General features: G+C 43.1%; 2 protein-coding genes across 2 annotated transcripts; one reads left to right on the forward strand and one right to left on the reverse strand.

Moving 5' to 3' along the window:
• Nucleotides 1-1,093: 1,093 nt before the first annotated feature.
• LOC106809418 (uncharacterized FAD-linked oxidoreductase YvdP-like) lies at nucleotides 1,094-11,619 on the reverse strand. Its single transcript, XM_014812499.1, has 6 exons — nucleotides 11,402-11,619; nucleotides 6,259-6,520; nucleotides 4,992-5,198; nucleotides 4,169-4,766; nucleotides 3,528-3,645; nucleotides 1,094-1,929 (listed from the first exon to the last, which is right to left on the reverse strand). Exons 1-6 carry the CDS (start codon nucleotides 11,611-11,613, stop codon nucleotides 1,653-1,655), a joined length of 1,674 nt encoding a protein of 557 aa, XP_014667985.1. The 5' UTR covers nucleotides 11,614-11,619; the 3' UTR covers nucleotides 1,094-1,652.
• LOC106809427 (uncharacterized FAD-linked oxidoreductase ARB_02478-like) lies at nucleotides 6,694-10,244 on the forward strand. Its single transcript, XM_014812511.1, has 4 exons — nucleotides 6,694-6,817; nucleotides 7,776-8,367; nucleotides 8,738-8,852; nucleotides 9,446-10,244. Exons 1-4 carry the CDS (start codon nucleotides 6,746-6,748, stop codon nucleotides 9,666-9,668), a joined length of 1,002 nt encoding a protein of 333 aa, XP_014667997.1. The 5' UTR covers nucleotides 6,694-6,745; the 3' UTR covers nucleotides 9,669-10,244.
• Nucleotides 11,620-13,285: the final 1,666 nt, after the last annotated feature.

The following is a 13,285-nucleotide window of genomic DNA, read 5'->3' on the forward strand; positions in this document are numbered from 1 at the left end:
GTATGAGTGCATGTACATGCGTGTGCGCGTACGCGTGGCGAGATGTCGTCTGCGTCGCTCGTCGAGCGCGCGATATCGCCGTTCGCGCGTTCGCCGCACGTACCCGTGCGCATGCGCGTGTAAGCCTATCAATGCCCGATGACGTATCATCACGCCGGGAGGTGGCGCGCGCATGCACCCCGCACTTCTCTAGTATCTAGCTTCTCTTCTCTTCCTTAAGCCGGCGTAAATTTTCCTCGACGAGACGTAATTAATTGGGTGTCGTTTTACGTTCCCGCTGCGCGATCCTCGCGTGCGGTCGCGCGACGGTTTTGAGGCGAATTACTCGTTAAGTAAAGGGGCGAGAAAGGCTCAGATGGAAAAGTAAAGTGGGCTCGGGTTTCGTGCATGGCCGAAAGCAATTTATCGTAAACGGCACATGTTTAAGAGGGCAGCCGCAGTAGACGTAGTGGTGTTAGCGTGGATGCTTGCAAAACGATGTCGAGTGGTAAAACAGTGTGAAATACCTCTCGTATTGAAAGGAGACTCCGCTTTATCAAGCCAGCTTGAAACACATTTAGTGCACGGATTGTGCTATTTGGTTCTCCCTCGATGGAGCTATATTCAAAATAAAGTGTTCGTTTGGGCTTAGACTAAACGTATCATAATGGTTATTTGCCTATAGGATATACTTTCCCAGGACTACGTTTTTCAGGCTTGTCTGCAAATAGGAGAATCGAAGGTCCAGGTGGCAGTAAAGTTTAGACAGCTATACAGGATAACACAATTTGGCGGTGTTATGCCTAACATATGGCCTACCAGTGTGCATATAGTTTCGAAGAAACCCAATATTCAGTGTATATTAAGAAATTCAAGTAAAATACTAATGCTTCAAGATGCATCTATCTTGGCATTTTTTTATGCACACCTGACGAGGTTTCTGAAAAATTACATGCATGCTCGCCAGGAATTTGCGCTGGTGGACCATCCCGGTGGATTTAATGCTCTGATCACGTCAACAACGATTTTTACAATTAGATATGCAATCGTCAGTCTGCTGTAGCAAAATAGCTTATCGTTCGCTGAACAAAACACTTATTACGGACAAGATGGATAGATTTGATCTGTTCGTTTATTGTCGTGTAATTGTTAGAATTCACAAAATTTATATAATTTCATCGAGCGGCTGTGACAAGGTTTGTATGCATTTTCGCCGGCAGGTAGCAGCACAGGAGGGGAATGCCACGCAAGCTTGCATTCACATTTGAATAATTTCATGGTCACGGCCATCACCAGGAGGGAAATGACTTCAGCCAACGGATTATCATCCGTGCTCTTGCCACTAATTAAGCGTTTAATTAGAACCCGATAGTGAATGCGTTCAGAGTGGGCGCTGGGTGGGAGCTAAAGCAGTCTCCACGTGCGTTAAATTTTACCTCTATCCGACTCATTTCTATGGCATTGTTTTCATTGTCTACTATATAAAATTAATGAAGGACACTCACTCTAGCTACATAATACACATTAAGTAAGGCAAATGTGATGAAGAGAGCATTCGCATGAGAATGATGGGGATTATATTAAAAATACCGTAGATAATTATTAGACGAATTAAGAACTGGATGGCATTACCTACTGCAAAGAAACTTAATCTTAAAGCAGAATATTCTATTTTAGACAACAAGTGCTGCCACGAAAGCTAAGAGAAAGATTACGTTTTTTGTATAGGAAAATCGGTATCCACTGCCATTCGTTACCTTCTCCCAGCCAACGCATTGGTTGCAATTGAACGCGTTATTTGGATCATATTTCTTTTTTATCTCGAGTAAACGGTCATATTTTGGACCCCAGAATTCTTCAGCGTAATCCGGGATATCAAATCCGGGTTCGTTGTAGTAAACACCACGGCCGTATTTCTTCATCATTGGATACCACTCATCACTGAAGAATCTGCAGAACAACAGTCGGATGGTTACGTTAAAAAATGGCTGCAGCAGCAGGCAAATACACGCATGGAGGCTGAGGTGCCGTGACGATACGACGTATAAGGTAGGAACATCTATCTCGTATTTCTCGTTGCCACTATCCACCGTGTTGCACTGCACTATACGTGAGGTAAACCGCTAGTTACTGCGTATTGACAGGTGGTGCCCCCTGGTGTCGAGGAAAGACACGTAAAAACGCTACAATATATATACAAACAAATATATATATATTTATATTTATATTAAGCAGGCATCCTTGTATGTGTACGGCAGATGAGAGAATGGTTGCTAAGATAGTTGTAGTGGCGATCGCCGTGATGGTATGTATGGTGAGCGGTAAAGACTACTGCATGCCTCACCAATCGTGCTGGCCGAAGGCGGAAACCATAGAGAAGTTCGACAATTCTCTCTCTACAAAAGCAAATGTTCTGACTCCAGACCTGGGCCCGTGGTTTTGGCTAGCGTGTACAATGAAGAACACATATCAGCAAAGGTTAGTCACGAAGTAGACCGTTCCTACCGAGTACCAGATATAAGGCTATAGGATTTATAATGATGTTGTAAACACCATATAGTCGGTTAAATTTTTTATCACAATATATTTGGAAACTTCTTGACGTGCTTGACATACATGGCGCGCGTACTTGTTACACAATTTGCAAGTTTGTATTTCGTTTCACTATATATTCGTAGAATAATACACACACACGCACACACACACACTCTCTCTCTCTCTCACACACACACACACACACACACACACACACACACACACACACAAAGTGACACCGACACATGCAACAACCCGTTCGTCATCGATATCCGTACTATCTATTGTAACCGTATATTGGAACCGATCAATTGCATTGTAATTGTAACTATCTAGTAAAATTGCTTATTAGTCTTAATTTTTCTGTAGGAAGCCTGGAATGGTCGTCACAGCGCGTACGACCGAGGATGTGCAGAACGCAGTTCTGTTCGCTAACGAGCACAACATCCGCATCACGGTCGCGTCGTCTGGTCACTGCTACCTCGGCAGGTCCGCAGAGGACGGCAGTCTTCTCATCAACCTAGGAGCCATGATAGCGATGAATATCAAGACTAATGTTCCTACTCTATCAGACACGGGAGCGATCGCCATCGTGCAGCCAGCTGTGACGAACGCCATGATTCACCCGAAGGTAGTAAACGCGTTGATAATACTATTATAGTGACCGAGTGTTGTTTGCTTTCATCGGTCAAGCAGGCGATTCCATCACCACGATGTTCAGCCAATGGTCATCGTGACCATACACGCCCACTAGCTAACGCGCGTCGTCTGGCTAGTACTAGCTTATATATTCTTAAACAAATACTTGCCAGAGTCGTGTTTTATTTTCCTTATTTACGAATATTGTTTGAATAGCGCCCACCGTTATAGTATTAGGCGGATTCGTGCGCGACTAATGCTTGCTTGTTCAGCTCATGACTGTTCATCTTTGTATAGGCTAATGATGAAGGGTATTTGGCGGCGGCGGGAAGCTGCCCATATTATATCGTAGCGCTTCTAAGATCACTGCATACCTGAGTATCCTATCTTCACCGTAATTCTTATTCATAAGTGCGCCACAGGTGCTCGAGAATACTGCGTCATGTAAATAGTCGCTGACGGCCGTCTCGTTCCGACCCACGCTTGTCATACCTGATATGGCAGACGGGCGGTACACGATTACAAACATCACGAGCAGGAGTAGATAATAGGGATAGTAGATATAATTCGCTATTATCTACTCCTGATCACGAGGCATGTCGACGCTGAGTGGTCATACACACGTTATTCACATGCACATGCATTCAGCATATTTTACCCACATTTCTGTATCTAATTATTTCACTGGGCGTTTTCTCGATCGCTCTACAAGCGTTTATATTTGCATACGCACACTATTGACACTGTCAGATAACCTATTTTACTGGGGATGCAACCGCACGACCTAGGCCACGAAGTTGACCCGGCTGCGTACAAAAAAAACTTTGTTAGCGGTTCGGAGGAAGCGATCGCGTGTTTACGGCACATCGCTGCTGCGTAATTGCGCATGCGTGCATCGTCGCGGTTTTCTATAATTATACTAGTATATAAATAAATAAATAAATATTTATTTATTTATTTATTTATTTATGATTTATTATGGCATATATATGGTAGGTGGCGTGTCGGTGCTCACCTCCGACGTGGGCGGCGGTGCACGAGACGACGACGTACTCGTCGCCACGCCCCGCTGCATCGTACATGAGGCGAGTCATCTCGGCGGCAAACTCGCGGGTGAGAAACTCCGGTTGCTGCAGACGGTTGTCGATGGCGATGGGGAAGCCCGTCGGATCGTTCACGTACTGCTGGTACTCCCAGAAGTTCGCGTAATCCTTGAACGAGCACTCCTTGCCCGTTGTCCAATCCGGACGATAGTCGACCAGCGGCTGAACCTGCGCGCGTGCCGCCTCGTCGGCCTTGCCGTTGTGCAGGAGGGCGAAAACCACTTTCCCCGGTGTCCGGCTGCCTTGCGGGTTTGGGATGCCGGTACTGATTAAGAGGTAACCGCTCCAGTAATTGTCCATGATCGGCAGAGTGTTAAGGAAGTAATGCGTGAGTATATCCTCGGCGTAGATGTCGCTGCCGACGACGCTGTTGAATGGATACGCGCATATGAGCGACGTGAAGCCTGGGTTGGCTTCATGCAGCTTCACGGTGTACTGCGTTACGACACCGAAGGCGCCCCCTCCTCCGCGTATGGCCCAGAACAGGTCAGCGTCAGGCGTCGAGCGTACCTGCGAAACAGTAGAGAATACGATGGTGTGCTGACGCGTGGCGATCGGGAACACTCGTGTGATCTCGCGGACAGTCTCGGTGAAATTACGGGAAATGTCAGTCTAGTTCACTGCTGACGATAGATTATCAGTGAACATTATCACACGTCACCTGACACCTAATTTGCGACGGCCTGCATCATTCGTCAGTACCATCCCGCACTGTATACCTGATATCCCATATACCTGGCCATCTCTATCCGTAGTCACTGTTCCAGACTCGCTCAGCTCTGCTATAGCGCCATCGGCTAGAACCATGGTGGCCGCAATGAGGTTGTCTGCGCCAAGGCCGAGACTTCTGGTGTTCGGGCTATGACCACCGCCTATAAGAAACCCACCCATCGCAACAGTCGGACAGCTGCCAGCTGGGGCAAGGTAGCCCGCCGCACTGACCTAAAGAACGAAAGGCGCACGGTTTCACCATCTTACTATAATTTGGCGAATGTTGTTTGTATGTATGTATGTTTGTGAAAGGCTCCGTCAGTTTGCATCCAAATAGCGCCAAATTTACAGAAGAGATCGATGAGTACACGGGACGTGTTGTAAACTATACTCGGTTGAAAACCGTTTGTTCGGTCTTAAAAAAGACACAAAAACACAAAAAAGGTAAGCATTTGCCTGAAGATAGGGGGCGCTGTTTTGTTTACGTTCTGTTTGTATTTCGTTGTTTCAACAGGTTTCAATTTCGTGTTGTTCTGTGTATCTCTGTTCTGTGTCTGTGTGTCTGAGATTTGTGTAAGCCCCATAATGTAAGTAGAAATAACCATGTAATAATGAAGTTAAATATTCAGTAGCTATTTAGCCATAGTTTCCCATATGCGATGTGCAAGTTGAATTTCATCAGTGCAGATTTTTTTTTGGAAGTCTGCAATGCTGTACAGTGTACGGGTGCCGTGTACACCGATCTGTGTGGGTGTGTGTATTTCACTGTGTACTTGCCAAACAAATGGTTAATGTGTTACGTGTGAGCATGATTGCACATGTATTTGTATTGACTTCTCAACCATAAAAAAACAAACATGTGCAACAACTAAACTCTCCATATAACACCTTACACATAACACTACTCAGTCTACTGCACTGGTAACACATGCATCACAGTCACTAAGCCCGCGCGTAGCGCGGGTTTCAGCTAGTTTATTTAACGATATGGTAGAGATGCGGTATCTAGCACCACATAGAACTACCGGTAAGCATAAGTTTGTTCTATTGGCGTCCGTAAACGTCGTGTAAAATACCATTGCAACAGTATGTTACGTATAGAAATGTGCCTACTGGCAACTTTTTGCATATAATTTTTTTGCCATTAGACAGAGCCATTGCCACTATACGATGAGGAGGTTCCCATGTGAGTTAAGCGATGTGAGCCCGTTCTATGCGAATTGCACTGATTCATATATATATATATATATGTGCAGGATATGATTAACAAAATATTAAAATGTGGTATTACACTGTTGTGAATCACGGCGTTCGTCACAGCTGGCTGCACGATGGCGATCGCTCCCGTGTCTGATAGAGTAGGAACATTAGTCTTGATCTCCATCGCTATCATGGCTCCTAGGTTGATGAGAAGACTGCCGTCCTCTGCGGGCCTGCCGACGTAGCAGTGACCAGACGACGCGACTGTGATGCGGATGTTGTGCTCGTTAGCGAACAGAACTGCTTTCTGCACATCTTCGGTCGTACGCGCTGTGACGACCATTCCAGGCTTCCTACAGAAAAATTAAGACCAATAAGCGATTTTACTAGATATTCACAATTACAATGCAATTGATCGGTTCCAATATACGGTTACAATAGATAGTACAGATATCGATGACGAACGGGCTGTTGCATGTGTCGGTGTCAACCTATGTGTGCGTGTGTGTATAGGAGGAGGTCACGGACCGAACACTAGAAACATCGGTCTCGGCTCTGATAACGTGATCGGCGTTACCATGGTGCTTGCCAACGGCAGCATCGCTCAACTAAAGCAGGACAGCACCATCATAACAGACGTTGACGGAAAGGTAGGCTACGTGCACGCGGTTCTAGCGAGTATGACATCCTTATATGCAGGACCTGCACGTTTGCCGTAGCTTAATGGGAGATTAACTAAGACTTTACTACGGAAAAACAGAATCGACTTCGATTTTAGAACGAAACAAAATAATGAGCTTAATAAATAAAGTTATTAAGTATTAGTAGATAAGCTCAAAATAAATGTAATAAATGAGGTAGCGATACTTTTCGCCTATAATAGCCTACTCTCCGTATATGTGTGGTTTGTTTCGTGAAACGTTACAAAAAGAACATTTTAATCGCATAAGCGTGCGGCGAAGGGAGCGGCAGACCGTCCCCAATGTTCCTCGAATTAGCATGATCATAATAATAGTACATTCTGACATTTTCTGTTTGGTATATTTGCTCGAAAATGTAATAAATTCCATTAAAAGTATGAACATGCGCATACTTTTTAAATTATATCAAAATGCTGAAAGTGCTGTATTTATAATTTATATTAAGACGGGGTTCTGAGCTTAACATACTAGACCCGGTGCTGTTGATTCGCAGCTTCAGCACCTGGGAAGTAGCCTGACATCAGGAATCGTAGAAACAACATGCTAACGATAAATCTTTTTTTTGCCAACACGTCAATGCTTCCTCATTATTAGTCAGTCGGGACAAAACTGTGCTCTCTTCCATAAGAAAAAACTCAGGCTATAGGGCTATAGTCTATTGGGCTATAGGCTATAGGTACTAGGAGCGAATGCTGAGATAAAAATGCGTGTGAGTTACAGTGAATGGATCTAAGCATGACATTCTGCGTATGCAGCGATTAGTGAAGCACCATCGACACAACAACACGATACAAAATTGATTAGCTATTGGTATCGCTCCAATATTGCTGCGCGCAGCTTTGGAGTAATGCAAAATGTACCAGTTATTTGCTGAACTACTACTATATACGTCAATCTATTGCTGCAGGAAAGTTCCAGTGATGACCCGGACTTGTTCTGGGCCATCCGCGGCGGCGGCGGTGCCTTTGGGGTCATCACCGAGTTTACAGTGAAGCTGCACAAGGCCAATACGGGGTTCACAATGTTCTACGCTAACTTCAAGTTCAACGATGAAGTCGAGAAGAATAAGGTGTACGCAGGCGACGTGATGGCGTTCTACTTTGAAGAGGTTCTGCCAAACATGGACCAGGGCTGGAGCGGGTACATTATCCTATCTGCAGGAATACGGACGCCGGCGGGATTTACGGCAGGCAGCGTGCAATTCATCCTGCTTCACAACGGCAAGGCAACCACCGCGGAACGAGAGCAGGTGATGCCCTTAACGACCTTCCGCCCCGAATGGCAAGCCTCCGTCGCTTTTACGGATTTCCCAGATTTCTGGGAATATCAGAAGAACGCCAACGATCCCACGGGCTTTCCTATTGGAATAGACAGTCGTCTGCAACAGATGGAGTTTCTCACAAACGACTTCGCACAGGAGATGTCGAAGCTAATGTACGATGGAGCGACTAGAGGGGAAGACTTTGCCCACATCACCTGCACGATGGTGCATGTCGGAGGTACGCGCTGCGCACATGAGTTTTACATGCATGAGAATACGTAATGTAGATCAGGCATCCAGACAGTCAACCCTGTTTACATATATTGGGTAGAAAATCCTTTATGAATGTGTATCTATGTATGTATGTATTAGACGGGCGGCGCATTAAATTCGCCGATTAGCTTAACCTTCCAAAACCAGGGCTCACCAGGATGTTTAACCATATTATCGCCAGTATGCTACGTATAGGGCGTCAATAATAATAATAACATGAAATTCGTCGTGTCTCTAAACACTAATAACGTGCGTAACATTACATCACATAACATTAGCGGTAACTGTTAGGAGTAGATATCGACGGAGCTAACTCGTTTTACTCGTTCATCAAGGTCTGGCATCGGGCAACCGTAACACGACGTCGGTTAGCGACGACATGCGTGATGCGACGCTGTCATCTACCTGCGGAGGAACATGGAACGAATATGGCGAAGAAAGCCTGCTCAAGTACGTATCTATAATCACGTAGTATTCGTGTAGAACTGTAGATGATGGAGAAGTGGAATAGCTAACGAAGGAAGAAGAAGGGGAGAGAGGAGGGGTACGAAAGAGGAGAGAGACGAGGGCGAGGAGAAGGAAAGAAGAGAGAAAGAGAGCAAGGAGAGCAGAGAAAAAAGAGAGAGAAGATAGGAGAGCTGAAAGAGAGAGAGGAGAGAGAGACAAAGAGGAAAGCGAGGAAAGAGAATGTAAGAGGGTGGGAGGGAGAGAACGAGAAAAATAGAGGAGAGAGGGGGTGTAGACAGTTTGTGGGGATGGACAGAAGAGTAAGAAAACGAAGAAGGGTTTTATAAACAGCCAAGGTAGTAGGTAGTTCAATGTTATTCAAAATCAGAATTTGAAACTGCGAATAGAAGGCGAATATAGCAGTAACCGGTATTACCGTATAATGACCGCCGTTGGCGGAAACGAGTTGTTAATTACCCATTGATATAATAAGTAAGTACATGTGTTTTTTCCCGATACAAAATACCAAGAAATAGGATGTCTATAGATAGAAAGCATAGCGTGCATGACATTCCCATCTCAATATTGGTCTGCAGCTTCTTCAAGGATGAGTGGAACCCCATGATGAGCAAATATGGCCGTGGTGTGTACTACAACGAACCGGGGTTCGAACTCACAAACTACGCTGACGATTTCTGGGGACCAAAGTACGATCGTTTACTCGAGATCAAAGAGAAACATGATCCCAATAACGTGTTCAATTGTAATCAATGCGTTGGCTGGGAGAAGGTAGCAACCGGCAGCGGGCGACAACTGTAGTCCTACTATACATGTAGCACACTCTTGCTGACGGCTCTCATAACAGCGCATTTCATCTAAAATAAAATATTCCTAGTCGACAGGTAGATTTCTGTTACTCTGTAGAAGCGGTTGGGGATAATATGTTTATAGATTAGTGTTGTGTAGTATGGTCGCGAAGGAGTGCGTGTGTTGAATCAACATTATTAGTAGTTATCAGTAGCAGCAAGTCACATACACATACAGATAAAAGTGCTCTATCAATGCAGTTGACATCATCTTAACTGAATTTATTTCTGGACAACAGTGTACATGTTCAAATAATCGAGTAATCATAACTGTTGCGCAAAACATTGATGCTGTTATAACCTGAATATAATTAGAGTTGCGGCAGCTTGTGAGCAATATTCGATCGTCATCGTTTATCGAAATTATGACAAGTGAGTTCCGGAACGGGCTTTAAGAGTTTACGCAGGACTAGAAAACAGCAAATAAATGCAAATATTAATTCAAATAAATGTACGTTTTATAGTTTGCACTGTGAATCATAAGAAATTTAGCTGTCATGTGCAACAATACAAAATAATGAATACTCAATGTTTTGTTTTTTATGCACGATAGTTTGATGTCACGTGTAACCAGGCATTCAATATTTAGTTTACTCAGTAGCGTTATTACCACTACGTACGTTAGCGTACTCGAACTTATTATGTTTGTCTTGCTAAATCTTGTCTCGCAAATGACATTTATTGAAAGGCAAACACAATTTTATGTATGAGCAACGTTTCATTAAGGAAGTTGTTACTGTGCTTTCTAGTGCTGATTTAACTCACAGGGCGACCCCGCTTCCTAATATTATACCACAAAGACCCATGCCAGAGTTTAGACGTGCGCGAATTATTGAGAAGTCGTACGTCTGTACTCAAACTACCGAGTGTATCTATATAAGCAAAACTTCCTTAAAACATCTAATACTATAGAGCTAAACTAAATCATAAATAACACAGCGTCCTATACTGTAGTATAATAGCTAAGTCCTAATAATGGGTTCAGTGATTCGTTGTTATATTGAAAAAAAAAATCAGGGAGTTACGCTTTTGTACTCACAACACCATGTGCACATGAGTAACTTTCTAAAAATAAAAAAAATGCAGCAGTTAATTATATAATTAAAGGGCATTCTGTTTCCCCATACTGTAGCATGGAGGGAGAATGTCAAAATACATGACATGAGCATGCGCTGTATATCATGAATTTAATATTAACAAGTCGCGATTTGGTGTTCCAACAAGCAAACGCATGTGCAACTTCATCTCAAGATATCTAAATGTTTAGCGTACAATTAAATCATGACAAGGTGCTCGTTGTCCCATACTATATATATGGCATACACGTCAATGCTGCGTTAAAGCATGCGATATATATATATATATCAATAGCTAATAAATACTATTATTTATTATTACTATTATTATTTATTAGCTCTTGATATATATGTGTGTGTGTGTGTGTGTGTGTGTGTGTGTGTGTGTGTGTGCGTGTGTGTGTATTATTCTACGAATATATAGTGAAACGAAATACAAACTTGCAAATTGTGTAACAAGTACGCGCGCCATGTATGTCAAGCACGTCAAGAAGTTTCCAAATATATTGTGATAAAAAATCTAACCGACGATATGGTATTTACAACATCATTATAAGTCCTATAGCCTTATATCTGGTACTCGGTAGGAACGGTCTACTTCGTGACTAACCTTTGCTGATATGTGTTCTTCATTGTACACGCTAGCCAAAACCACGGGCCCAGGTCTGGAGTCAGAACATTTGCTTTTGTAGTGAAAGAATTGTCGAACTTCTCTATGGTTTCCGCATTCGGCCAGCACGATTGGTGAGGCATGCAGTAGTCTTTACCGCTCACCATACATACCATCACGGCGATCGCCACTACAACTATCTTAGCAGCCATTCTGTCATCTGTCGTACACATACAAATATGCCTGCTTAATATAAATATATATATTTGTTTGTATATATATATACAATATATATATGTAGTTATTGGCGATAATTCTTGTATACACACACCTACATGGATTGTTTCGAAAGTGAGAATGGCGATATCACCAGACGAGGTATATGATACTGTTCCACGGCCAAAAGGGCATGTTTACACAACACACCTATGACAACAAGTTGAACAGAAGTATGTCAAGATGGTCAATGTTGAAATGGGTGATCAGCAACTACCGAATGCAAGCGTATAGCGTAAAATCAGCCACGGAGAATTGCCCGGAAAGCGACTGTCCAGAACGCAAACCGCCCATGGCTTTAATTTGTGCTTCCAGGCAAAATAACTTAACTACGAACCTAATATGGATATATTTCGTTTAGCGTCAAACACTACTTCTTATGTTCATCTAGCGCAAACCAACGGCAACAAAAAATCCATATAACTTTATTAGATACCAACATTTACGTTCGGGTACCGAGGAATCGTAAAAATAAAGAAATCCATTTCTGAGTACGTTCTCTCTTAAAAAATGCACAATTCGAATAAAACTTGATTTCCTATAGCATGTAGTAGACATGCCTAGAGACACGTTTGACCCCATCACCTACCGCACGTTTTACGGAGGTTTAAATAATCTGCCGTATTATAGTTAACGAAGTGAGTCATTGGGTTCAACATTTTCAGATCTATGACTGCTTCTGTGTATTTGCTTACTACATGTGTATAAAAGTGTATAATTTGACCAAAGTTATGTAAGAATATATTTCAGTTAGCATCGTACATTACTTCTTATGTCTGTATTTATCATGACGATTTCGGGGTATTGTTGTGTATGTCCGCACACTTATACACATGTCTTGGGAAAATACATATGTAACGTCATACAACTGACAGTGTATGTGCATGAAGCTCTACGTGACCTCGGCACGTCTATTCGTCACCTTTGCTGACGTGAAGGATAGCAGCTTCAGTTGAATACGCGTGGTAGCTTCGGATAGCTTGCGGCATCTTGAACTAAGAGAACAGGAAACAAGAGGAGAAAGGTATGAATGGAGAAGATGGTTGCTGCGTGGGGTTAAGGTTGGAGAGCGTTCTAGATTGACAAGGGAGAGGAGTGAGCATAACGCTAGGCGGCGCACGTATACGCGAGGAATAGCTAATATTATAATTGGTTACTGCATACAGAACAACGATAAACGACAAACGAAACCGAGTTGCTATTTTATCGTTCATAATTCGTCTTATAAACATAGAGCTGATATTATAATGAATTTAATGAGCAATAGTTAATATTCTAATTGATTACTGCATACAGGATAATGGCAGTGCATTGGATAAACGACTGTGTTGTCATTTTAACGTTCATAATTCGTCTTATGAATATACAGCTTATAACAATCATACTGTTGATAATGATGTGGTAGCATTATTTTTTGTCTCGTGCAAGTTACGATACCGACATTTCCTTCTCATATAACAATAATCTTTTAGCACCCGATATGTCTAAGAAACATAGATTGTTCTCGAGTTATATGTCTTTATCTCAGACGGTCATGTGCACAGTGCGTAGCTCAGACGCGTACCACCGTGCAGGACATGTGGGCAAAGTCTTCGCCTCTAGTCGCTC

Source organism: Priapulus caudatus, unplaced genomic scaffold, assembly GCF_000485595.1.
Source record: "Priapulus caudatus unplaced genomic scaffold, Priapulus_caudatus-5.0.1 Scaffold14, whole genome shotgun sequence".
NCBI lineage: Eukaryota > Metazoa > Priapulida > Priapulimorpha > Priapulimorphida > Priapulidae > Priapulus > Priapulus caudatus.